This window comes from Aptenodytes patagonicus, chromosome 3 (assembly GCF_965638725.1).
Source record: "Aptenodytes patagonicus chromosome 3, bAptPat1.pri.cur, whole genome shotgun sequence".
Taxonomy (NCBI): Eukaryota; Metazoa; Chordata; class Aves; order Sphenisciformes; family Spheniscidae; genus Aptenodytes; species Aptenodytes patagonicus.
This window is the reverse complement of record NC_134951.1, coordinates 24,024,829-24,052,294: the sequence shown is the minus strand read 5'-3', so window position 1 is coordinate 24,052,294 and position 27,466 is coordinate 24,024,829. Positions and strand designations below refer to the sequence as shown.

General features: G+C 37.9%; 1 protein-coding gene across 3 annotated transcripts in view; it reads left to right on the top strand.

The window, feature by feature from the left end:
* ERICH1 (glutamate rich 1) overlaps positions 1-27,466 on the top strand; it is a 103,036-nt gene that overhangs the window by 53,191 nt on the left and 22,379 nt on the right. Inside the window, exons 4-6 of one of the 3 annotated variants that reach the window (XR_012994856.1) lie at positions 9,724-10,101; positions 12,559-12,753; positions 17,402-17,583. Coding sequence is in view for 1 of the 3 variants with exons in the window: in XM_076332873.1 (XP_076188988.1) it covers positions 9,724-10,101; positions 12,559-12,753; positions 17,402-17,475 (647 nt within the window). In the remaining 2 variants the exon portion in view is untranslated. Of the gene's footprint in view, positions 1-9,723; positions 10,102-12,558; positions 12,754-17,401; positions 17,650-27,466 lie in introns of those variants that run through there. The other 2 variants (XM_076332873.1, XR_012994857.1) reach the window with 2 other exon arrangements.

Here is a 27,466-nt window from a genome sequence, read left to right as displayed (position 1 = left end):
AGAAAAAAATTCTGTTACAGTATTTTCTTTGACATACCTTTAGAAATTGTAATGGTATAGAGCATCTACTAATAATCAGAAATGTTTGCATTTGAAAATAAGCATCACACTTTTAGTGCAAAACCATATGTATATGCATAGAGAACTTCAGCAAAAGCTTTATAGATGATGTAGTAACTTTTGCACATATGCAGAAAAATATCTAAAAATGCAATGGTTAAATTACTTGAATGTGTTCTGTAGTGATCATCTACAGTGCTTTTCCTTTTCACTCTGTAACTGGCATTTTTGTTTTATTAAATACATTCTTGGTTAAATATGTGTATTAAAGTGAAATGCCTCTAGCAGTTATATTACAAGCTGTATAAACTTTCATTGTGTATTATATATCCATTAGTTCAAATGTATTTACAAGGTTTTTATACTTCCCTTTTTTATATCTTCCCTTTTAATGGCAGTAATTCTGTACACTTAAACTTGTTTGCAGTGAAATGCTTATTTTAAAAGCCAAGTAAATGGAAAGCCCTGAATTATTTTGAGCTGTTCGCAGTCTATTTTCTGGTGAACTTCTGCCAGCTTTTTGTGTCACTGTACTTGTTAGTACAGTAGAAGTTCTCTCTACCTGCTGCAGTATAAGGTAATGGCAGAAGTGGATCTTGTGTGAAGTCCTGGTTAGCATGTATCTCCTTCAGAGGATGAACGAGTAGTAAAATTTAGGCAGCAGTCTCCCTTGATGTTGCTCAGACAGAGAAGTAGCCAACACCACAGAGCTAGGCACCTGCTATCTCCATCCAGACGGCCACCATTCCCAGTTCTGCTTTCACAGTGGTCAGTTGCTCTGGCCCTTATCTCCAGAGAACCTAAAGCCATTGCTGCGGTTTGTTGGTCATGTCACTTGCTGCAAGATTTTTGTGAACTCTTTAGTATTCCAGAATGAAAAAAGTCCTGTGACTCCCAAACTGCCAATTCTTTGAGAAGACAGAAACCTGTACTGTGTGGCCTCTTGTCCAGCTTGACTACAGATAGCTTTTATGAAGGGGGCAGGAGGGGGACTTAACAACCATTGCTTGTGGTGGTTTCAAACTCAAGCATTCCAGTGAAGCCTTAAGAAACTTGGTTTTGCTAATGAGATGTGCAGGTAGCTTGTAACCTTACTACAGATTTCTTGGACTTTGTTTTTGGTTTAAAGCAGCTAATTTTGTAGAGTTTCTGTCCTACTTTCTCTTTGTTCATCAGTGTATAAGTAAATGACCCACTTTCTCATGGTTCATTTTGCATCTCTTTTAGTTGTCCTTTGGAAAGAATTGAAACAGAGCTGATCTGTGCATAAAACCCTGTATCTTTAGGACCTGTAAAAACATAGTACATTGGTGGTGTGGTTTGGTATCTTTTTAAAAGTACTTTTTCATAAAGTAAACAGCCATCCAGGTTTCTTTATACAAAAAAATAAAACCTTACTTTCCAAGAAAGCAATTTTGATCTCCTGTATCCCCACAGAAAATGCTCAGGTACATATGCAATAATTTTTCATGTGCTTCATGAGTAGCATGTGATGCAGCCATGAAAGTAATGGCAGTATAGTGTAAAAGCACTTGGGTAGTTTGTACAGATAGGAACAGCAACAGTCACGTAAGATATATAATTATTACAGAAGCACACATCTTTTTAAATGTATGATACCTACTTAGCCAGCCTGCATTGTCTAATCAGCTGCAAAAATTTGTGTGTTCTCAAAGTGAAAAAGAAAAGGCCAAATGAAGCTATAGTCTTTGACTTCAGCAAAACATTTGCATTTGCAATGAGCCTTTTTTTTCCACCAGACTTGCATTTGTTAATTAATTAAAGTTAAGGAAACTGTTACTGCTTAAACAAATTGAAAAATTGTTCTCAGACCTACGTTCCTTGCATCGATGTGTGTGTGGATTGAGGTATGTATCATTAAAGCAAAGCAAGCTTAGCATCTGTTTCTTTACATATCCAGCTGGGATCATGAATACTCATGGCTGTATGCTGAAAGATCAGAGAAGCAGCAGAGAGAGTAGTAATGGCATCTTCAGTTTCTCCCCATTCAGATGACGTGACCGTCACATCAGGATGTTGTGAAAAGTCTGTTTTTAGACACAATCAATAACTAAGGCATTGGTTGGTGGGGCTGTGAGAAGAAATGTGACTCTTGACTTTGTCCGGGGTGGAGTTTGGTTCACAAGAGGCACGTTGCAACAGCAACCATTAGGTTCAACATCCTACTGAAACAACAACAACAACAACAAAAAATGCCAAAAGATCCACAACAGTTGTGATCCACTTCAAGAAGGGACACTACACAAAAATAAAGATACTTACTAAAAAGAACCTAAAAAAGGTCAGCTAAGAGAAGGAAGTTGTACCAGGTGGTGTGGAAGCTACTTAAGGACATCATATGTGTCCTTATGACCATATGTGATATTCAAGGCCAGCGCCCACCACTTGTCATGAAAGGCTTGAGGAAAAAGCGAAAGGAATACAGCAGAGAGAACTAAAAGAAGTTGTTAGAAAGAAGTAGGTGTCCTTTAAAAAGCTGAATTCGCACCCAAATGATGTTTTAAACCGGTTTAAATGTAAAAACATGGTAAGACAGGCTAAGGAGTATTTGAGCAAATGGTACAAAGAACTAAAACTGGTAATAGGTCTTACTTCTGATGCATCAGGAGCAATGCGCCTGCCAGTCTTTTTCGCCAATGATCATGGTTTAGAAGGAATACTTAGGGAGGCCTGTTTCAGAGAAGTTAAATAAATTCTTTGCATTGATGTTATCTGTGGAAAAAACCATGGAGAATCCCATGCTGGAACATTCTTTCTTGGGTTTTCTCAAAGGATATGTGAAATGGATGTGATTTAATGGTCATGCAACAAAATAAATGATAAAATAAAATCACTAGTACCAGATTTTATTCACCTAAAATTTCTGAAAGAATTTAAGGGGGAAAATTGCCTGTGTTATTGATAGTGATGCATAACCACTTCCTTTTCAAATTGCCTTGTTAACAGAGACTTTGAGGCTGGATAGTGTGATGCCAGTTTTTTAAAACAGTTCTTAAATCATCCAGGGAACTGCAAGCCTGTAATCCTTGTGTTGGCCCTAGGCAGTTCAGCGCAAATTATAATGCAAAACAAGATTTGTGGATGCCGGAAAACCTGTCATCTGCATGGGAAAGATCAACATGAGGTTTGCAAAGAGGAAATCTACACATATCTTGGAATTCTATGTATGTGGATAAGGGTGTTAGAGTTGATGTGGTTTCCTTGAATTTCCACAAAGTTTTTGAAAAAGCCCCTCACCAAAGGGGCACACAGACATAGTGTGAAAGGGAAAGTTCCAGAATAGATAAGCAGATGAAGAGAATGCAGCAGTTCTCAAAACCGGGAGGTCACAACTGAAGGCTTGTGTTCGTTAGATGGTCAAGTAAAAAGAGTGAACAGTGAAGTCAGAAGGTTTCCTGATGGCTACACAGATATTGACTGCACTAGAGGAACAGCTGGGTGCACCGTAACCTCAGATTGAGTGATTTGTCAAAAATGGCAGGTGAAACACATTTTAGATAGTTGTCAAGTGATGCACTTAGGAAAAAAACAACCAGTCAAAATTCACCTGCAAAATGGTGGGCTCGGAGCTGGCTGTTACAAAGCAAGAGTAAGATTTTACAGTATGATAAATAACTCTGTGAAAACATTTCAGCACTCAGCAGTAGTCAAAAAACAGATAAAATTATGGCAATTATTAGGGTAAGAAGTACAAAAGAAGGAACATCGTTATACCACTGTATAAATCCAAAGTTTACCTTATCTTGAATGCAGTGTATGGCTACTGTTTGATACAGGTTATGGTACTAGGTAGATGTTTGTTGTGACCAAGTGCGGTTCCTCTTATGGCAGAAATTTGACATAGCTTATGAGTAAGAGAAATTTGTCTGTATATACAGTCAGATAAACATTGAGGATTGAAGACTCTGGCAGACCATGATATCTGCTTTTACTACTTATTGTCACTACTGTTAATTGGATTTGCTTTAAATCCAAGAGGGTAGTACTCTGTTGTGGTAGGCAGCATATATGCAACATTTGCCAGTTTTATATGAATTCTTCATCTGTGAGTATACAAACATAGTATGAATGAACAAACGAAAGATGGTCCCTATCCTAAACAGCTTCCTGTCTTTTGCAATTTTCTCCAGCATCAAAAGTGTTGTAGATTACTAAAACCTTTGAAGTGGGTTTTTTTCTGATTTCAAATGATGATTTGAAACAATTTCTAAAAAAAAGAGTGTAAAAATATTACTGTCATCTTGTGCTCCTGAGATCTTTTCAGTATTGCTTTTATTCTAATGAACCATTACATTTTACTGCATTTGTTAGCCACAGCTTTTCACTCGTGGCCAAATTGTAGCTGCTGATATCTTAATTGGCACTAAAAATAACATTTTTTTCCCTTGCAAGATCCTAAACCAAAATTAGATTCCTCTGCATTGACTGCTTGGTACACCATGGAAAATCCATCCAGTATATCAGGGAGAAGAAGAGAGTTTAAACTGGATGAAAAATCAGGAGAGGCACATGTCCTGTTTCATCTGAGCAAAAGAACAAAATTACCATGAACAACATCCGGAAGGCCTACTGTGGGACTTGGTCCTTGAGCAGGAGAGCCAGCTGCCATACTTGAGTCATGATGAGCACATTTTAGAGGAGATTTCTAAAGCTCAGAGGATATTCTTTGACTTTCTTTTCCTCAGTTTGCTTTATCTCTTCATCTCTTTTTTTTTTTTTTTTTATGTGCTGTTCTAAAGGTTGGTTCTAATAATATTTAGGGACCTGGTTTTTAAAAATCCCTAGTACGTCAGCTTATTCTCAGATACTCAAAGCCAAACTGCAGTTTGGCATGCTGTGGAACTTTGTATGCCTTAGACTTGCAGACACCTAAGTAAATAGCCTCTCATTTTTCATTGTCTTATATGATGCTTTCCCGGAGTGTTTCCATCTGCCATTGTCTGAAGGAACTGAAATAATAGAGATAAACTTGAGGAAGCTCATCTTTTCAATCACGGAGTTGCCAGCAATGTGTTCATGCTGATGGTTAGTCCGGATGGCAGGAACATTCAGCTGTTGCTGTTAGCCTATGTTAAGCTTTGTATTTAATCTCTTCATGTCTCCTGCTGCCCTGATGATGAATACAAAATAACTTGCTAATATAATAGAAGTTAATAAATAAAAGTCACCTTATTTGGAATCTTGATGTAAATCATCTTTTTTATTATTTTCTGCTTTTCCTTGAAGATATAAACTGGATGTGCTGACTTTCCATTATCAAAATTCAATAAGCGGTATCTATTAACTGAGTTCTCGATTTCATTTTAAGTCTGTTTTTTGACCGATTTTTGCCTCTGTTCTGTTAAGGAGACATGCAGTTTGCATGGAGAAACCTTTTTGATGTTTCAGACCAGGTCAGATAGGCTGTTGGAAGATGACTTTTTCTTTTGGTGCTGACTTTCCTTTTCAGGCTGCTCATTCCCACTTCCATATCATTCTGTCAGTCAGGCTAGCGTGACTGTGCAGCTGCATGGTAAACTGCATCAGGAAAGTAATCTAGACTAAAAATAATCGGGGGGGGACGGGACGGACACAAACAAAGAAAACCCCAAAGAAAGCAGTTATTTTTAACTCTGAACAGTTCCTGAGGAGGGTGTTCTTATTAAGGCTGAAAGAAATGCTTATGAAATTACAACCGTGGCCGGAAAAACGTATGTGAGCATTCTGTCTGGAAGCCACTTTTCTCAGTCTGAGAGGGCACCAAGTCCAAACTAAACAAGTTAAAGACAATTGCTTCTGGATAATTGGATTATGTGATAAATTAAGCCACTTGTGGAGCAGAGATGCGTCTCAGGAGGGAGAAAGGTGACAGGCCATTATGGAACAGAAGGAGAAGAGTCATCAGCTCTTGTGGAATTAGGACAAGCTGTAGCTACAGTTGTGGCTATAGTTAGTATGGTCCAAAAGCTGATATTCCTATCGACATTGCTTAAGTTTGTATTAAACAACTTACTAAGATTGCTTGTGTAGTATATATTCCCTGCATTTGTTATAATTATGGTGCTTTGACATAACAAACCTCTTCAGTCAGTGGAAAAAATTATTAGAACCAAATTCATATCTATTGAAATTTATCAGGCCTCCCTACTGGTTTGAAATTGTAGAGAATCAGTCAAAAGGGTTTTTTTTAATAAAACAGTGGATTTTGTTAACTAGTAAAAATCAGTCTGATGAGCAGACTCATGTTAAGAAGCACCTTCCTCCATACTGTTAATTTTTGTAAAAGAGACTAATTCTTCTCAATTGTTGCAAGCATCTAGTCCAAATTCATTGTCTACATTTCCTTTGTAGTTAATGGAAGGGGAGAGAGAGAGATGAAGACCTTCAGGGTGCATTTCCATCCCAGCTGGTTTAGGATGAGGTAAATTGCTTTCTGAACATGCTAGCATCTCTTGGTTTATCAGAGGGAGCATAGGTCTAAGTATGCACTAAGTATTTTCTTTTCAGACAGCTAAAGTTGTGGGAGGTGAATCCCTCTGAACATTTCATTTGTTAAGATCATTGTGTGGGCTGTGACCTAAACATTATGGTTTATATTTCTTGTACAACTCTTACTTATGTTTTAGCATAGGTGTTATAATCGGGTAGCCTTGCTGGCTATATAAACAATCAGTTCTTGAATCCCATTAAGAACTTGGCTCCTATGCATACCACACACACGTGAATTCAATAAGCTAACTGTACCATTTGTAAAACAAGTATTTACTTTCTTCTATTTGCTTGTGAAGCTGCTCAGTTTAATTATATGTCACCTTGTTCTTGCATGAGGAGGAAGAAACAGAGCCCATTTTATTACTCCTTCTTGCAAGTCAAATCGTACGAATCTTTTTGGAGTTTCTTTCTCTGGTAACTTCTGTGAGAGTCCTCCTCTTGTCTGCCAAAGTCTTACCGTGCTGGGACTATGCTAAGAAACATAGTGTTACAGGCTTGAAGAGTACAACAGATTTGTATAATAGCTTTTAAATTTTTCCTGTTATTTTCGATCCTCTTTCTTATGTATGCAAACAAGGTGTTTGCTGTTCTGATCACTGATACCCACTGAGAAAATGTTTTCATTGAGCTTTCCATACTGATGCACAGGTCTGGCTTTTCTTTTGTTTTTCCTCAGCTGATAATAGTTCGCTCTAACCCTAGCAGTGAGTTGTTCAAATTAATCCCTTTTGTGTCCATTGGTTTGCATTTGTCAACATCTAATTTCATCTGTTCCTGATGTTGCATCGCTAGTAGCTCCCACACATGGAGCAGTAGATACTAAAAAGACATTAAAATATGAGGCAAAGAATAACAAAAACTGCTAGAGAACTGCCAGTTTAACTCCTCAAGAGAACTAGGTAAAGTCTTGCATTTGACTTGTTTTCTGTGTTGGAGGAAACTCAGCACAGTTCTGATTTCCTTTCAGTTGGGTATTTATCTTAATAACATACACATAGGAAGACTTCGTTCATTCTGTGTTTTGACAGCTTCACCCTGGTCTCTTCAGACCTTCTGCTGTCCTGAGCTACCAAGGATAAGCAAACTTTTGGATTTGACTCAAAACATCAATTTTCTTAAGCCCTGTTCCGCCTTCTGCACCATTTTTTTTCAAGTGGCTTCAAACCAATTGAGGGTGCTTGGCTGCACAACATGCTGTAGATGTGCTGAGATTTAGTGATTCTTGGATGCTTAAAGAGCATGCTGGGCCACTTTGCTGAGAGCACAGATTAGAGTAGCTTTATTAGCAAACACTGTGGTTCAGGTTAACAGAGGGCTGAGAAATTTTACAGAACAATGTATCTATGTTTACAGTGAAATTCACCTATTATAACACAAATACTCCCATGAAAATCCAAATTAGATCTTAAGAGGAAACATTGATATTTTGTTTATAGTATCTTTCACCATTCATATCTGCCTTCAGTTCTGATATTTTATTCCTACAGGACGACACAGACGTTATTTTTCCCACATCCCATATGTCCAAATCACGTATAAAGATATTTAGCTCAAATACCATGCGTGCGAAACATTCCACACTGTGGGTATGAGGTGACGTTTGGTGTGTCTTTAACATGCCATGGTGTTCAATTACAATACAGCAAATTTATTTTTATGCAGCCTTCTTCATAGAAAGTATGGAAAATTGCTTTGCAGTGAGTCATGTGTCAGCTAAAGAACTAAAAGTCTTGTAGTGATATTTAAAGAGAGAAAGTGGCTCAGAGCTGACAGAGTTCAAGACAGAAAAAGAAACAGAAATGAAAGAGAGGGCCTCCAATCATGGATAAAATAGAGGCAAAGACAGGTAGGGGGAGGAGTGATGAGAAAGCCAAACAAGCTGAGAATGTCAGTGGCAGTTCAGGAGATGATGCAGATCATTTGGAAACAACCATTGGGCTTCAGGTGTCTCTCCTGCATTACACCAGCATTAGCCAAGCAAAGATTCTTTGACCCTAAGACAATGGCGTAAAGCCAGATAAATAAGAACACTGGGCTCAGTGCACTGTGAGGAATTTAGAAACATGCAGGTAGAGGTTGAAGGAAGGATAAATGGCTTAACTTTCTAGAGCAAGACATTAGAAGAACACTGGCATTCTGCACTCCATGATGTTTAAAAGTGTGAGGATTTTGTTAGACCATGGAAGAGGGATTTTCAGTTAATTAGACAGGAATTACTATAGGCATGAATATGGACTTCAGCAGCAGTGCAGTCAAAGGGAGGATGGATTCTGGCAGTCTTCCCTCATTAGTGCCAGGAGGGCTTACACGCAGGAGTGTGTAGGAGAGGCAGTCAGTTCAGGGTCAGCGATGACTTTAGAACTCTGGCTTTGTGTACAGGGATAAGATCTGAGTAAAGAAGCATGAAAGCGGTCTTGGAGAGCAAGAGGGACTTCTTTCCCTCAACATTTGAGCCTTTTGAAGAATTCACTAGTAAGGAAATTATTATGTAGCAAGGGAATGACAGAACCAAGACAGGCTGTTAAAGAGATCAGCGATTATTTGCCAAGGTCACTGATGCCTTGCATGCTTTCCCTATAAAGTTGATGTCCAAGGCTGAGCTAGCAGTAAGATATCCCAAAGGAGGAGAATGTTTAAGGAGGAGAAAGTAGAAGAATCAGAAACAGATGCCTGGTGTTTTTAAGGCACAGCACTATCATGGAGGGATATCGTTGATATAAACGCTATCATCTTTTATTGTGAATTACATGCATTCTTCTTGCATTCTTGGTCAAGTCTACCAACTGGTGGTGTGGGGCTCCTGGGGGAGCTCTCTCATCCCGTGTCCCCCAGCCTGCCCATACTGTTTTTTTCCCTGGCGATCCTTTTGACCTCACTCTGTATAGAACCCTATTATCTGCCTTAAGAAAGTAAATGTGATGTCAAATATGTCGCATGAAGGAGAGTACAGTCTTTATTGAAAGCAGAAGGGAAAAGAACTTGTCTTCTTACTCAGTGCCTTCAGAAAAGTTGGCTTTGACATAGTACTGAAAGGCATTCTAAGCATAAAAGTAATGTTAGAGCCACTCAGAGATCCCAGAATTTGAAGGGAGTAATATTTCATTGTATGCAGTTCCAAAATGCTTATTACAGATCTTATTTACAACTATCATGTCTCTTTTGAATCTGCAGAGGAGGAATATCAAGGACAAACCAAGAGAAAGCGCATTCGAAGGAAGAAACAAAAGAACAGTTTGCAAAACTCTAATAATTTACATGGAGAACAAACAGAATCTGGAATGCAAGAGACTCTTGTTCAAGATAATTTACAGCTGCAGCAGATAGACAGTCCCAAAATAAGCAAAAACAAAAAGAGGAAAATGAAGAAGAAGCGACAGAAAGAAAAAATGAGAGCAGCTGGCTTGGTAACAAAAACTACCGGTGTGGATTTTACGTATCAGCCTGACAAAAACAACAGAGAAGAAGCAGCAGGCTTAAAAGACATAGATGAAAAGGCAGATAGCATTCTGGACTTCCTGCAGGCAACACAACAAATTTATTTTGCTGACAGTATGTACTACTCTTTCTCCTTTATTTTCATGAGTATTACCGCATAGGGGAAAATAGATATGCACTTATTATTGCTGTAGAATGGGCCAAATCTATTGGAGAAGTGTCTCTTTTGAACTCAGTAAGACATGCGAGTACGTAGTATTTGTCCCGTTTTCTGGTGTGTACATGAATATGTAAGAATCCACACCAATATAAAAAACTGTGGTTCTAATATCTTTGTTTCTCTGTCTTTGAAAATATACATAATATTCCTTGCTCTTTTTTAAAACATTCCAATGCACTTGGGGTAAAGGTAGTGGTTAAATTGGACCAAAATCTTCTTTCCTCTGCAAGCAAACATCCAGAAGGATTACTTGCATTCAGAGAGCTTCAAATGAGGGCAATAATTGCTATCCTAAACTACTTTCATGCTTACTATCTCTGAACCAACCTACTTTTCAGAAAGTTCTCCTCCCCAGGAGGAGATTTATTTGTGATATATAAGGAAATCTAGACAGACAGCATTCAAGAGGAAAGGGGAAGATACTGTAGACACTGGGAAAGTGTATTGGCATAAAGCACTTGTGAACAAGATGGATGTGAACTGATGCTCAATGCACATTCCGTAGCACTTTAAAAAGGGTTGCATGGCTGTTATCCCTAATGGCCTATTGAATGTTCATCTGGCCGCTAAAATCAGAGAAATTCCTGCTATATGTTTCATCCGTTGCCTTCCTAAAAAGCTGCTTGTATGGTGCTTATGTCATAAATGCCTTTCAGAGAGAATGAAGTTTTAATGGTAAGTATAGTAATTATGTGTACATACACCAGATTATGTTGGTATCATCTAGAATTAAATATGTTTTCTTAAGGGCAAGGTGGTGTGTTCTTTAGTTGCTTAGCTCAGAACATAGCTTTAAAACGATAACTGTCTTGTAAAACTGGAAAAAAGCAGTGAAATTTTTTTTTCAAAGTGCATGGCCTTGACTGTCTTTGTGGAGCTGAATGAAGAATATTAAACAGCTTACCTACCTGTATGAGTCCATCTTAACTCAGAGCTGTCACCTCCTAGTCTCATAAAATTCGTCTTTGACTACAGAATTACTTAAAAACCCCTGTTAAGATGACATCAGGGATTTCATGTTAATTTTTTTTTCAAGATTTATATATAGAATATTCTTTGCTTACTGTTAAAATATTTCTGCCGTGTCAGGTCTTCATACTAAGCCTAGCATTCGAAATCCATCCTACTTTCTGGCTACTGTATTTCCATCACCAAAAATAAGAACTTTACTACTTTAGTGTACGGCTAAGTAAGCTAGAATATGTGCATTTGCTGTAGTGTAACTCCAGAGTAGCTGAGCAAGATTGTAAACTCAGTTAACAGTTCTGCTGTTACTACATGACCCAGAACAGAAACCTGGTCAGTTATCCACAGCTGTGTTGAATGTTGAATTTTAAGAGAAAGTGTTGAGCTTCCAGCTTTCCTGGAAGTCAAGTTCAGGTTTTAGCAGTGGTTGACAGACTGACTGGCCCTGCTGTCAAACCTGCAGATTGGACCATTGAGCCAGTGAGGACCTTGGAATCCACAGAGAGAAATTCTCAGGTAGAAGAAAGTTCATCTGCAGATAAGATGTCACATCCATAAATCAGAATGTGACTAACTTTCTTGTTAGGCAAATCCCAGTTTATATATAGATCTGACATTATGCTGTTTGCCTTTTATAGTTGAGTGACTTTAACACTCCCCATTTTTTTTTAGAAAAAATTGGAAGCCATTGCTTTTAGCAGCATTTTCAAATGGTCACATTGGATTATACTTCTTGTACTTATGTCAGAAAGCTGAATCAGGAAAATCTGTTCTTCTCAGTTGGCTTGCTGGTAAAAACAGAAGAAATAAAGGGAGTCTGGTTAAAGGGACAGACTATACATTGTTACTGGAATGGAAGAATGAATTTATGCCTTAGTGCTGTAGAAACAATGTATGTCCTTCTCTGCTGCCTTGCATGCTGTAATACCCTCTTTTTAAGTAAAAACGTAAAAGTACAGTAACAAGATAATTGGATGCCTCCAGAAGTGCTTTGCAGTAGTTCCACAGAGTTGTTCCCTGTCTCCACGTGTGTGCATTTTTATAATACATAGTGTGTAGGAAGCAAAACCACAGTGCTTTGGCCACAGTACAGTTTCTTCATCACACCTTCTTCTGTGCTAATTTTGAAAACTTAGATTCCTCTTGCATTTCTGTCACTATGAATCCTTTTGTCCTTTTTAATTTTTGACTTTGATACTTTCCCCTCTTACCATTGTTTTAACATTTAACGAAAAATGGGAGGAGCAAGCTGCTCTTTAGTACCTGATATTTGGTTGTAAGTTATACTAAAAAGGAAGATGGGGTCTTTGAAAAGAAAGTATAATTAGGAAAATTCTCTGCGCTCACTGAGTATTTTTAATGTGCTTTTGCAATTGTTTTTCCAGATAAATCAGAAGGCACAGATTCTGCTGTAAATTCAGCAGCTGCCCAAGAGCTTTTACAATATCTTGAATCTCGCACCATCTGTTCCTCAGATGTGACTCTCCTGCATCAGCTGAAATCCCTTGTATTGCTACAGGATATTGAGAGATTGAAGGATGCTTTGAAACAATTCCAAGAACAATCCATGATGCCTCCTGGTAGGTTCCATTCACTCACGTTCATTCACTGATGTTCTTTTTTGTGTGGATTAAAATTCAGATTTGTCACAGGTTTTTTGTGTTAGGAAGCTGTAAATAATTATATAGTGGTAAATATATGCTTATACAAGATTTGAAAGCATAATTCCCACTGAAAATACAGTGATTTTCCCTGTTTCTTGTTTGATTATGATCAATACAGAAACTTTTCATACTTTGCAGCAACTATAGAGTACAAGATGATTCACGTTCTTAAAACAATATTTTTTAAATCTTAACTGTTTTAAGATTTTATCATGTTTAAAGCATATTTTTAATACATTCTCTTTGTAGACTTTTTAAATCACAGGAATTAACTTGTTTATCTTGGAGATTTCACTCATCCAGTTAAGGATTAATTTTACATGCATAATAATCAATAAAGCCCATTATTTAATTTCTCCTTGGTTACCTATGTGGCTTCTTTACATGTAGATTTTGCATGCCAAAGTTTGATTTACAGCTTTGTTTTTGTTTAAATATAAACATCTGGTTTAAGTTTTTTAAAAATACCATTGATTATGTAAAAAGGTAAAGTCACTCTTTATAAAAAATGATGCTATAAAGTCATTCATAAAAAGAAAAATTATTCTGTTACTAAATCTTTTATCCCTGAGGTACAAGTCTGATTTCATTCATGCTCCTTTTGTTCTCTATTATAAACCCTATAATTTTAGTAGAATTTCTTCTTGGACAGTTAATAGTTCCTCAAGTGAATGTGGGATCAGCATGTAGTCCATAGAAGCTATAATAATTCATTTTCCAAGTAGTCTTCATTTAAACAGTCATTGTTACTTGTCATTAGTACATTTGTTGCAGCATCAGCCAAATCTACAAGATGTGCTGAATTTTCTTGCCTCCCAAAGAATTTAATCAGATTTGAGAGCGCTTGCCATGGCACGAGAGAATCTCAACCATTTTAGATAGTGCTCTAAGTCCTTTGAAGAGTAATGACTGAGCTGGTAGTAGTGTGGTAACAGAGTAATTAAGGTCATAGCCATCAGAGGCTTAGCAATAACATTCAAAGAAGGGACTACTGCTTGTAATGTCATTAAATAATTTACGGCATGATAGTGGCTAAAGATTCTAGTCAAGACTGGAGCCTACTGCATGCATTCTACATGCATGCTACATGTAGAAACACAGAAAAGAGAGAATTCTTGCCTGTAGAGTTCATAGCTGATACATTTTGAAAAGGACACTCTTACATAGGTATTCTTTAAAGTGTACATATGGAGTATGACAGCCTTTAAGGTTCTGATAGATCTGAAGTATCCACATATGCATGGAACAAAATCCTTCTGTGCATTCAATAATTAATTTCAAGCCTAGATTCTATGATCTTAATTATAATCAGATAGTCTCATTGGATGTAATACACATTTGCAAACTAAGTAGGACTCAGCAGGAATAGTGGTAATGGTATTGGCCCTTTATTAAATGACCTAATTCAGCTTCTGTTGATTAAATCAAAATGGAACTGTTGAAGTGACCACATTCAGGATATTCCTTACAGGCTTTATCCAAATTCTACTCAATACAGTAGGAATTTGTTGGGTTTTGCAGCCTTGAGGCAAGCTGCTCTCTTTACTTTTATATAGCAGAAATGTCAAACTGAAGGGAGAAGAGAAAACAGAAGCAAATTAGAAACAAATCCATGCAACTACCCTAATTTTCTGATGTACGTATTTGTCACTTGAAAAAGCAGAAAACAATTTTCTGAGTGATTTTTAAAATTAGTTTATGTTTCTGCTGATACAGCCTGAAATTGTTTACTCTTCCAGTTGATTTTTTTTCCTAGTAACTGTTGCCACTCCGGGCTCAATTCTAATCTCATTCCAAGTTCGCAGTGGTGTAACCGTAGTAGTTGATTTGATATTCATGAGGTACAACAAGATAAGAAAGAGGAAAATACATTGTTATAAATTATTAAAGGATAATTAAACACCTGCTAGATATTAATTTGCCTCAGCAGAGTTTAGCAATACATTCTATTCGTAATTCAGGAATTTCAGTGAATGAGAATATAGTGCTTTGAAATTTTACCTTGAATTAGGCTTTTAATTATGCTTTTTTTCCTACTTTTGGCTGAAAAATAGGTCATCTTGCCCAGGTTTTTTTTAAATTTTAGATTTCATTCCCAATGAACAGGTGATAAAAGTTAAGAGTTACTACAAAAACTTGTTGTCTCAGCAAACTCAAGTTCTTGTTATAGAAATACAGGTTAGGGCTGTTTATGAAGATAAAAATGTACAGTACATCGTAATCTCAATTTTTTTTACAAGTTTGATTATCTCTCCTTTTTTCTGTTTTGTTTATTTTTACTGGGGCATGATGTACTGGAAGAAAAGGTCATTCCTTATTAACATGATGAAAAGAAAACAATTTTTCTTAATTTTAGCAAGGTGTATTATTTTTACAAAATAAACCTATTTTTAGTTCACGAAGCTATATGTTAACCCTTTTTCCCATGGTTATGATTCTACTTAAGATGCCAGCAGCAAAGGAATAATAATGGGTGCTATGTTTTGTTCAGTTTTGTCTTTAATTCAAGGAAGGAAAGAGTAGGGAAAAAATGAGAAGTGATCCATCTCTTTCATATAAGTGCACATTCTCCATTAGTAAACTTTACAAAGTAAACATACCATTATATCTCTTTTATTTCTTCATATATGTATGTTATGGTTTAATCTAATTTTCCACTGGGGCTACCAAGTCCCACTTGGCAAGTTTATGCCTACTGATGATAAATTTGCTTTTCTTAGTAACTTTTTACAGACCCTTTAGAGTAAAGCTATGGACTGCCCAAGGTCTGCAGACCACAAATTGAAAACCTCTGGTTCAAGACCATGTTTTGGTATTTCCTTCACATCTCTTAACATGTTATTCAGATTGGGAATCATGGTTCAACCAAAAGAAAAAAGAAACAATGAAGAAGAAAGGTTCTGTTTTATCTTGAGCTCTTAGATCCCAATATTTGCAGTTATATCAAAGAAAGGTCTAACAGGGTTGGTGGTGGGGACTGAAATATTTTGCAGGAAGAGGAAATTGCTAAGGAGATTGAAACAGAAAAATTATCAACATGAAGGTATTATCTTTAACCCTTCATTTAAATGAGAAAACATACTTGAACAAGAAAATCCTCCATGGTTAAGAGATACTGGTTGTTCTGTCTAGTTGTCATCCTCCACCAACTTACCTTGTACGTTGTGCTTCAAGTTACTCCATCAAGTTACCTTTGACCTTGTACTTCAGCAACCATACAAAGTTGAGGTTGGTCAAGAGTTTTTGTTTGAACATGGCTATTTAAAGTGTCATTGTTCTCAGACTGTAAAAAAGAACAAAATGTCCTATTATTATTTCCATTTATTTGGTAGTCTTTAACAAAAAGTACTTACCTCTACCTAAATCCCTAAAATGCAGGGAAGAATATGTTTAGAAGTCAAATAGACACACAGTTCTCGTGATGGGGGCTCGGCTGAACTTTGTCACAAAGTCAGCGGCCATTTGCAAAAGGAAGCCAGACACCTTCATGATCCTGCACAGTGCAGTGGGCAAAGGAGAAGAGCTGTGACTGGAAGTAATGCTCCATTTGCTGGTTGGAAACTGTAACTTTTTAAATGAGGGCTACTTAATTTTCATTTCACATCAATTACTAAAGCATAGGTGATCGCCTAATTAAAAAAAAAAGTCATTATCTCCTAATTTATGAACTCATTCAGCTTCCACTCATCAACTTCATTCCATTATCTATTAACATTTTCCCTTTGTTGGTTAGTATCAAGCCTCAAATATACTCTTCCCTTGTTGCCTAGGAAATTATCACTCACAGAAGAGCTGGAAGCTTCTTTTAACTGCCTTTTTTTGGAGAGTTGTCGTTTATATATGTCTCCATTGCTGGGGGTGGAAGGGGTACAGCTTGCAGACCAGAAGTAATACAGTTACTGTGTGCCAACAATGCACAGGCTGGATACACAGAGGCCCCAAAATGATTAAATTCAACTTTTTTTTTTTTTGAATGAACATTCAAAGAAAAGGAAATTAAATGTGAAACCTATATTAGCATAACATTATAGAATCATCTTAAATGTGATAAGTACTGTAGAAAGTCCTGTTGTTAAAAATAAAGTCACATAGATAATCTCTGAATTAAGACAGAAGCCATGGCATTTTGAGGCTTTAATGCAGCTGTCTGTACAAGATGACTCATTCTCAACTGGGGCTTCTAGGTGCTACTGTAAGTTAAATAATAATGTGTGAAATTACTCTCCGGACAGAAAGAAGTGGAGAAGATTGTACTCTTTTAGCCTTACCCATATGATCATGTCATTTCAATCTCCTTTTTTTCTGAATTATTGAATCATAACAAATAGGATATTCCAAAATATAGAACCAAAATTGTTTCTCATACAAATAACTGACTTCCTAAAAGAAAATGCACCTGTTCAGCTAGAAATACATATGTATTAGTCTTCAAGCTCCAGTATCAGCACTGGTTTTACTGAAATGCTAATATTGAATGGGAACAGATGTTCGCACAAGTCTTTTTCTTTAAAGTTCAGAAATGTCATAGAGGTATTTCAGGAGGAATGTGTTTTCTTTGTTTCAGATCATACCAAGATAGTCACGTGTCTGTTTCACTACTGGATTACAGATATCCTTCCTGTGAAGAACAGGAAATAAAGCCTTGCCTGTGTCCATATGCGCGGGGTTAAAATTTCATATACAAACTCTTAACAAAGTAGCAATTGTTCAGGAAGAGCAGTGTCAATGCACATTCTACACCTTCAGGTAAATGAATTATTTTTCTGTGTTACAAACTCCAGAAGACAATAAACAGGGTATAACTGCATGTGATTTTTGTGTTTGGTTGGTCATGAATATGCATATGCTGTGTGGCCTGAGTCTTCAGCTGGATTAGTATGTACATTTCACTTTAGGACTTACCTGGAATGATAAAGTCTGTATCAAGTATTTTGTTTAAGAAGCGTAGTATTTATTTTTTGTTTATAAATTGATCGTTTCTTTCTGGAAGTTTTATTTCTTGACTTTTCTTGTTTATCTGATATATCTGTTTACCTTAAAAACAGAAATATATTTTTATATTTAAATCTAAGCAACAGTACATCTGAGGAATGTATTTTTGCTGAATAAACTGCTAAACTATGGAAATAGATAAATTTCTACATGTGGGTCATGTAGGTACTGTTTGGAGTTATGCAGAAACTTGGATGGCATTTTCAGAACTCTTCCATGGCCCAGCCTGTTACAATCTGATGGGCTTCACTGACTGCAGAATTATGGGACTGGGTTGTCTCACTGATTACTGTGTAGTCTTTCTGCAGCTGAATTTATCCATGTGTAGATGATACAGTAAATAATATCTGTGGTTGTGAAGTGTTTTGGAATCCTGAAGAAAAAAATGCTTCGTGAGAGGCTCTTCCCTCAGCTGAGTCATTCACCTGATAGGTGATACAGAGCAAACCATTTCTCATATCTTAGTATGTTAGCTTCCTCATCAGTAGGATAGGGGCAACATACTTATCTCCTCCAACATGTGCTTGGAGATATATTACTGACAAGACTATATAAACATTGTGTGGGGTTTTTGCTTTGTTTTTTTTATTATATTGCCTGATATATCCTATTGTGAGGCATTGTTTTTAGTGACACTCAAAAATGTGTAATAAAAATACAATCATACCTCTTTCTCGTTAATTGAAGAAGTTAAAAGGGGTTCCGTATCATGCCAAAGGATTGCAGGTGCAGAAAAAATGGTCTTATGGAGAAGGCAGCTGTGTGCAGCTCTGGAGAACTTGAGTTAGGTCTGTATCTGCTAGGAAAGACATTTAAACCAGACTTTGCAGAGGGGAAACTAATAGTGTGTTCCCTGTTTTAATGCTCCTGACTTGCTAACACACAGGCACTGAACTGTAGCTGTGACTTCACTGAGATGCTGTGTGCCTCAGTCACACATCTGGAGAATGAAAATATCACTTGAATGTGAAACACCTAGATACTCAATTGACAGACCCCACAGGAAATTAATCACTTCATCCTCAGATTAAGGTTTGAATGTTGTGCAGTAAATGAGGCCTAGGAACCGCACAAAAAGGATATGTAGCAACTCATTAGGTAAGCATCATCTGGCCTATACACTGAATATGAAAAAATAAATGAGATCATGTAATTAAAGACAGTATTTTGAAACACAAATACAAACCAGGTCAAATTAGGACCATACAAACAACTGTAGTGCCTGCATTTCCTGATACTCGAGTGACTGTGCTGAGGGATGTTATAAGGCTGCTGCCTTGGGTGGACCCCAGGACCTGGGGATTCCTCCTCCTTGTCCTCTGGATCCCAGGCTGGTGCACCTGGAGACCTGGTCTCTCTGTCCCACGCCGGTGGAATTGACTGCAGCTTTCATGTTTCCAGGTTCAGCTGGTAGCGAGGCTTAGCACATACCTCAGGGACACACACACGCGCACGCACACACATGACACACGGCTGACTACACAGGCTGCCACAGACAGGGCACTGCCTTTAACAACACCCATGAGTAACCCTGCCAGGACTCACATAAAACACAAATACAGTCACCTTCTCTGACTGATTGGAATTGAAGTTCATGAGTGAAAACACACATGCCTTCACTTCCTACATTCACAAGCATACCCCCATTCGCAGATCCCTCCAATACCAGCACAGGCCCCCAGCCTCTCTCATATCCCTGCCTGGATCCTGGGCCCTCTTACCTGCTCTGCGGGTCTCCTACTCACTGGCTAGTCCAGCCTGACGCATGCTATCACACATTCACACACTCACCTCACAAGCACTCACACACTTGTCTCACAGCTTTGTTTATTGCTTTAATTTCTCTTCTTTATTATTTCTGTTTCAGTGCTTAGCCATTTCTCATAATATTAAAAGTGATTTTTAAAATTACGCTGAATTTTAAATAGCTGCATACAGAGGAGCAGATATGGGTATCTTCGCCAAACAGAAATATTTTGTACCATCAGTAGTCTAATCCCAGAATGTGAGTAAAATTTCTCAGGTCAAAAAAGTACTTTGCTTTGGGGTAATAATGGGGAAGAGATTGCTTTCAGTCTCTCTTTTTTCCTTTCACTTTAACCACTGTAAGAGCCTTATATTCTGCACAGAAATCAGCGGGTCCTCACAAAGCAAGCCTGGGAACAGTTTCAGAACGTAGCTAGTTAGTCAGTGATATCTGATGTCTTTGTAAATGACCTGCGACAGGAGCTGAATCTTACACTTATCAAACCTGCCACTATTACACTAACAGGGATTATAAAGAGTAGAGGATAAAGTAAAATCTGAGATGTTGGAGAGTTTAGAAAATTGGACCAAATTCAGGCAGATAAATTGTAGATTGTCATTGTAGATAAATGCAATCGCGTAAGAGTGTATTTGTTTCTGAAACAAACGTGCCAAACAATGGTGTGCTGAACTGCAACATGCGTAAGGGCACTTAAGAGCAATACATGAAAGAACACAGCAGAAAGATCTAGTTTAAAAGCAAAAGAAATGGACATTACCCATCCTATAGTAATATCAATTAGGCAATGTACTGAAAATGGTGGGGGGGGAGGATTGTTTGGTTCCATGTTTAACATCCCGTTTGCAGTCAAAAAGATTTCATGCACCAGAATTTTAATACCTGGTCACTTTCTCTGCTTCTTGTCTAAAAGAAATGGTGCTGAATCTCCCTACACCTTTTATGGTTTATTTGAGCAGTGGTATAACCAACATGGCTGGGGTATGAAAACTGAAAAATTTAAATTAATACCCATCAGTGAACACAGCGTGTTTTACATTTCACTGTACATGGCTCCTTCAACATAGCAGTGAAACATTTATCGCTTTGGATTTTCATACTAAACTCATAAATGGCAAAGGAGATGGCCTTGAATTTTTGCTTCTTCCACATCATTCAGTCTAATGAATATGCAGTATTGTGGAATTTCTGAGGCATGGAAGAGTTTTTTTAGTGGACTTTGCATCAGAGAACTTCAGACTGAACTGTACACACACTATTATCAGCATATTTCAAACTTCTGGGAAGATAGAACTTTAAAATTTTGTTTTTAAAACCTACATGGACTCCAACAGTAGGAAGAATTTAAGGATCAGCTAGAAAGTAGCCTGCATGTGGCTTCAAGAGTTAACTTTCTAGTTTGCATAATTAAACTTTACACAGTAAGGAAGGAACAGCAGCACAGTGGGAGAGAAATCGGGCTCTGAGTAGGTGGTGGTCCTTTCCTTAGGCTCCGTGTACAAGGAAGACCACAGAGGCTGAAGTAGTTTCAGGCATCTGTAGTAGTGAATAGCTGGTCACTATGCTTGCATGCAAGGGTATGAGTTCAAAGCCGTTATCTCTATATATGGGTACGTTTTATGCTCAAAATCGCCTGTAAGACCTTAATTCTTCTTTTTTGTGGATATGTAATGTGGAAATCAGTCTCGAATGTTACAGATTTTTACTGCTTCATAAGTGGTGCAATATTTTATATAGTACTTTGCAATCATGTAGAGTTATAAATTCTTTAATGCATTTTCTATGACAGCTGGCTTTTCTCCCCTGCACCAGTGCAGGGGGGTACTATTCAGTAGACTGAATCTCTGAAATTACATCGGGGAAAAAAAGACTTTAAAAAAAAAAAAGACATGGAAGGAAGAAAATGGTGAGTGGCAGCATGAAGGCAGAAAATTGTTAGGCTGCCTTTGACTGGAGAAAACATATTTCACCCAGTAATATCTGGTATATCATAAAACCAGTCCACAAAAGTGGAGTGGAAAGTGATGTATGTTATGCTTGTACAGTATGCTACACAGTAAGTCTAATAACAAAGAGTGGTAGTGAAAATAACCAGCAAACTGTAAGATTGGAAAAATGCATTGTATTTAATATTTAGGCCAACCTCAGGTTATAGCTATGTAGATTTTGTGATTAATTGCTTCAGCCCTAGATTGCACCTAAGGACGGCTGCATTGCGTATGTTTATGCAGCTAATTTGGCTTCACTGTTAACTACTTTATCTTCTGCATTGCATCTAAGTAAATTTTGTTGAATAGGATAATTATAATGTCTGAGTATTTCACAATTTTTAATATATGTTTTTCTTAGATGAACAAAATGTATATTTTTAAACTGCTAGGTATATGCTGAACTAAGCCATGGGGGAAAAGCACTACATAAGCATAAAGAAAAAGCAGAAATTTACAAATGCTGTATGTTTCCTACATCTAAAGATCTAGGAAAAAACTCTATTATTTGATTATTTGAAAACAGTGTATATGCACCACAGTCACTCAAGGTCAAATATTTAGCTTTAATAAGGACGTTCTCCAAGTTGAGTGCTTATCTTTGTAGAATAGTCTGTAGTCATTTTAATGAACTGTATACATTTGTAAAATGTATAAGCAAGCTGTAGTTCTCTTTTACATTATTACTGCAATGCTACATCCTGGTTTAGGATACATAATGCAAAAAAAATGTGTTATCTAAGATTGACGAGGACTACAGAAAAATCGAGAAGGAATGAATCTGTGGTTCAGTACCTTCTTTTCTTTTGCATCAACTCTAGGCTGCTATAGGTTGCACCAACTAGAGGCTGCTTTTCTTCACTTTCAAGATGTTTACCAGTCTTCTCAGTCCCTCAGTCAGTGCATAGATGATTCCTCCATCCTCTCAGCCTCTGGTACTAGCTTCCATCACCCATTTGCTACATTTTCAGATTAACACATTTGTGCTTTTTCCCACAATGCCTTCCACAGCTCTCTACAGAGCAGTCTTTCTGTCGTCTTCCTTTCCTTCTTTAAAACTCTCCTTTGCCATGATGCTGCCCAAAAGCTTGGCAACAGCTAGGTCAGTAGTGTGCTAAGACAACTGCCTACTGTGCTGACTAATGTTGCCTTATTGTATCTGTGTACTCCCCCGCATCAATCTGCCTGTTTTCTCATTTCTTTTCTCCTTTCTTAAACTAGTAGCAATTTGGTGCAGGGTTTGACTTGCTGCACAGCACCCAGCACAGCAAATTTCTATTACATCTGAGGTGCCAATGTGCTAGGGGAATGTAATACACGTAACTACAATCAAGAATATGCTAGAACATGTAAACAAGGCTGCTGATAGTTAAAAAATGGCATAATAATTTTACATCGCACACATGATAAGGCTAGTAAAACGGAGACCTGGTTCTCCCTAGTAGACACTTTGGAGGCAGTGTTCATCTGCAGCTTGCTAAGGAGAGCTTGGAAGCATGCAGCATGGGATTCATTTCTCCTAACTTCAGATGTCTACAGTGTAGATGTTTCCATCTGAGCTGCCTATCCTAAAGACCTTTGTAATCACTGGGATGAAATAGATACTTGTACAGCCCAATATAACATTGCTTCTAGACATCTATTTTAGGATAAGAACAATGGTACAAATAGGAGCACTTATGTCTTTACGTTGACTGATATGGGAGCATAAACAGGTAGGTCAGATGGAAACATCTGCATTGCAGGCATCTGGATCTTGTAAAAAAAATTTCATTTACTGCATCTGAGACAGGGACAGGAATGTACATGTTGCATTACCAAAACGTCACCTACTCCTGGCGCTGGTCTGGCAGCGGCAAGCTCCTTCAACTTGGACCCCCCCTCCTTGCTGCTTTCATGTCTTCTGTTGGGAAATCATTGCCTGGGAGTGGTAAAAGGGTGAAGGAGAAGAAGAGCAAGGATCTATTGTACAGCTGTGCTTGGAACTCACCCAACACAAGCTGAGGAGGTGCTTCTGCTCTTCCTCTTGTTCCCTTTATGCGATCATGCACAAAGTGGCCTCCACCACTTCTCAGATCGGCTTAGTAAAAGATTGCTGTGTGATTTATTCCTCCTCCCAGTAACAATAATGAAGTGGAAGTCAATATAAATGCACAGAGAAGGAGTAACCATTGCTAGGAATATCAAACTGATTACCCATTACCTGTGTTCTAGAGAGTGAATCAATAGAAAATATATTTTTTTCAGAATCACAGGAGTAATCACCAAACTCTGTAGACATAATGATAGCTGTTTGCTCTCCGTCTGGCATGTTGGAGCTTAAAATGAAGGTCATGTTCAAATCTGATTGGAATTCAGGGAAAGCATCTTAGGTTATTACCATTACTATAGTGCTGGATTCTATTTACATTGGTAAACAGTTTAAAATACTTGACATGTTATTCAATTAAATCCGTGATTGCTAACTGACAGACCAAAGTGCATTGATTTTTCCAACCACATTAAGCTGAGCGTTTCATTAGCCTGTCTGCATAACCCTTTCACATTAATTCAATTACCCAGTATAAAATTAATGTGTAAAATATTAAATAATTCTAAATTTCTAAATTAGAAGGCATTGCAAGAACATATTCATCTCAATAGTTTCTGACATATATTTATTACTGGATAATTTACAATCTGCTACAGATCCCATTGTTATCCAGATGGCAAAAGTCACTCAGAAAGTTTTTTCTCTGTGCTCACTCAGTAAATTGATAGATTAATAGAGGGTAAGACTAAAAAGGACATGAGATTATCTTCTTTGACCCCATCTAGATCCCTGGTCATAAATTTTCCTTTTACTTCAGGGTGAAGACCAGTAACTTGAGTCTGACAAAAGCACAATTTGTGGTTTTTGCTAAAGCAAGTCTTCTGCAGAGACAGGCAAGCTTGATTTAAGGACATCAAGAAATGAAGACTTAGCCCCTTCTCTGGTCATTTATTCCAGTACTCAGTCACTCTCACGGTTAGAAACATGTGCCTTATTTTAAATTTGAATTTGTCTAGATTTAACTTTCAGCCATTAGTTCTTGGTATGCTTTTCTTCACTAGATTAAGTAGTCCCTCGCTAGCCACTATTTTCTGTCTGTGAAGGTTTTTGAACACTGTAATCAAGCTACAATGCAACCTCCTTTTTGCTACCCTAAACATTATCTCTTTAAATTATTTGTTTTAAGGCATATTCTACAGCCTTCAAATTGTTTTTGTGGCTCTCTTGTACATTCTCTCCATTTTTTTCCCACAATTTAGAAAATAAGTGTGCTGGAACTGCATATAGAACTTCATTTAAACTAAAGGGGGGTAGATATAAGGAAGAAATTTTTTACGCTGAGGGTGGTGAAGCACTGGCACAGGTTGCCCAGAGAGGTGGTGGATGCCCCATCCCTGGAAACATTCAAGGTCAGGCTGGACGGGGCTCTGAGCAACCTGATCTAGTTGAAGATGTCCCTGCCCACAGCAGGGGGGTTGGACTAGATGACCTTTAACAGTCCCTTCCAACCCACACTATTCTGTGATTCTATTTAAAATCTCAGCAGTGCCGACTTTTGTACTCACTACTCCATTGTTTGTGGGTCCACTTTTTGCCATAGGGTTGTATAGGGAATCCATGTTGAATTGTTTGTCATAGTAGAGGAGTACTCTTGACATTTATTGCTTTCCAGGATTTAGTCCCTGGTTTCATACTTCTTGTTCTTAAATGTCTGACTTTCTGTTTGGCCATATTAACGTTAATTTTCTTTGACTATGTCTAGATTAGTAAATGATGGATTGTTTTGTGTGCCTGTACTGCTTTCATTAGTATCGACTATCTGTTAATCTTGGTGTCATCTGCAAATTTTACCACCGACGATTCTATGTTTACTTACAGATCATTAATAAAAATGCTGAATGGTGCTGAGTACTAGTACTAATTTTTATGGGATTCAAAGAGAAATAACATCATTCAGTCACAATTCCCTATTTATACCTTCTTTTTGAAAACAGAAAACTGAGATCGTCTAGTGGATTTCTAATGTATTTAACATGTACTTTATTGTCTTACATCGTTTTTTTGTTTTGATCAGAAAGTCATGTGGCACTATGTAACTGCACAGGAGTCTAAATAGCACAAAGTGTAATGGTTGTCTGCTGCTGTCAACAAGTATTTCTTCAGTTTTCTACAAGAACAAGCTTTAATGTTTTTTAGGTAAGAATAAGAGTCCAAACTAAAGACACTGTACAAAAAGCTATAGAATGTGTTTTAGAGTATGTTTAAGGGGAAGCAGAATAATTGAAAAGTATTCAAAGTAAATACCCTCTCAAATTTATCTTATGTGTTCTCAATTTGTTGCTCTGCAGGGAATGATTTACATTAGTTAAGAATGAGTGTTGTGAAAGATTCCTTATTTTTAAACATCAAAGGAAAATTCATACTTCTTGCTTTTCCTGCGAGATGTGATCTGTAACTTGAGTTATGAAGGTGTCTAGTGTGTGCATTATCTGTTGTGTTGCATTTCTTCCAGCTGGTAATTGAAGAAAGATCCTTGCAATAAGTTCATTAACTATTGATGAAAAAAACAGGTTTGAGACTTAGAAGTTTGCTTAGGAAGTTGCACGCACAGTTTTATAGTGAGATATGCAAATTCTCAATTTTTTACAGAAGCAATTCTCTGAGCAGATTTTGAGGCCACAGCACAGGCATGTTAACTGTCGGTATCAGCATTAACTAACCCCTAAGTTAATGTTGGAGACTAGTATAAGGATTCATCAGAGAGATTAATTGAACTTCAGCTTAATCTCCCAACTTCTGCTGCTCATGGAGTGCCAAGTTGCAGTTGGTATCATGAATCAAAATGCAGGCAGCATTAACATTTTCTGTTGGAGCTAGAAATGGCAGAGAAAAGTCCCGGTCACTCTCTGCCCAGAGCTGTCACAGTCTGGAGAGAAGCAGGAGCAGATTCTCAGGAGGACCCTTGTATGAGACGGAACCGCCAGTGGGATTCCCACTTCACTGCAGTGCTTCCCTTTAGTCAAGGCTGTGTCACAGGCTGGCCCTAAAGCTACGCAATTGAAAAACAAAGGAGTAATAACAGCATAGCAGCGCAGTAACCAGCAAAGTCACAGTAGGGCCAGTGAGTGCAGGGGTGAAACGTGAAAGGAAAAGGATTTTAAAAAAACTTGCAACTGGAAGTACCACTCTTGCACCAGCTGCAGGAGCTCACAGTTCAAAGGCAGAAGAGAAAACTGAAGTGTTTTGCACCAGAAATTGCAAAAGAATCATAGAATAGTTTGGGTTGGAAGGGACCTCTAAAGGTCATCTAGTCCAACCCCCCTGCCGTGGGCAGGGACATCTTCAACTTTATCAGGTTGCTCAGAGCCCCCTCCAACCTGACCTTGAATGTTTCCAGGGATGGGACATCCACCACATCTCTGGGCAACCTGTGCCAGTGCTTCACCACCCTCAGCATAAAAAATTTCTTCCTTACATCTAGTCTCAATCTACCCCCCTTTAGTTTAAAGCCATTCCCCCTTGTCCTGTCGCAACAGGCCCTGCTCAAAAGTTTGCTGCCATCTTTTCTATAAGCCCCCCTTAAGTACTGAAAGGCTGCAAGAAGGTGTCCCCGAAGCCTTCTCTTCTCTAGGCTGAACAACCCCAACTCTCTCAGCCTTTCTTCATAGGAGAGGTGTTCCATCCCCCTGATCATTTTCATGGCCCTCCTCTGAACATGCTCCAACAGGTCCCTGTCTTTCTTATGCTGAGGGCTCCAGAGCTGGACACAGTACTCCAGGTGGGGTCTCACCAGAGCAGAGCAGAGCAGAGGGGCAGAATCCCCTCCCTCGACCTGCTGGCCACACTTCTTTT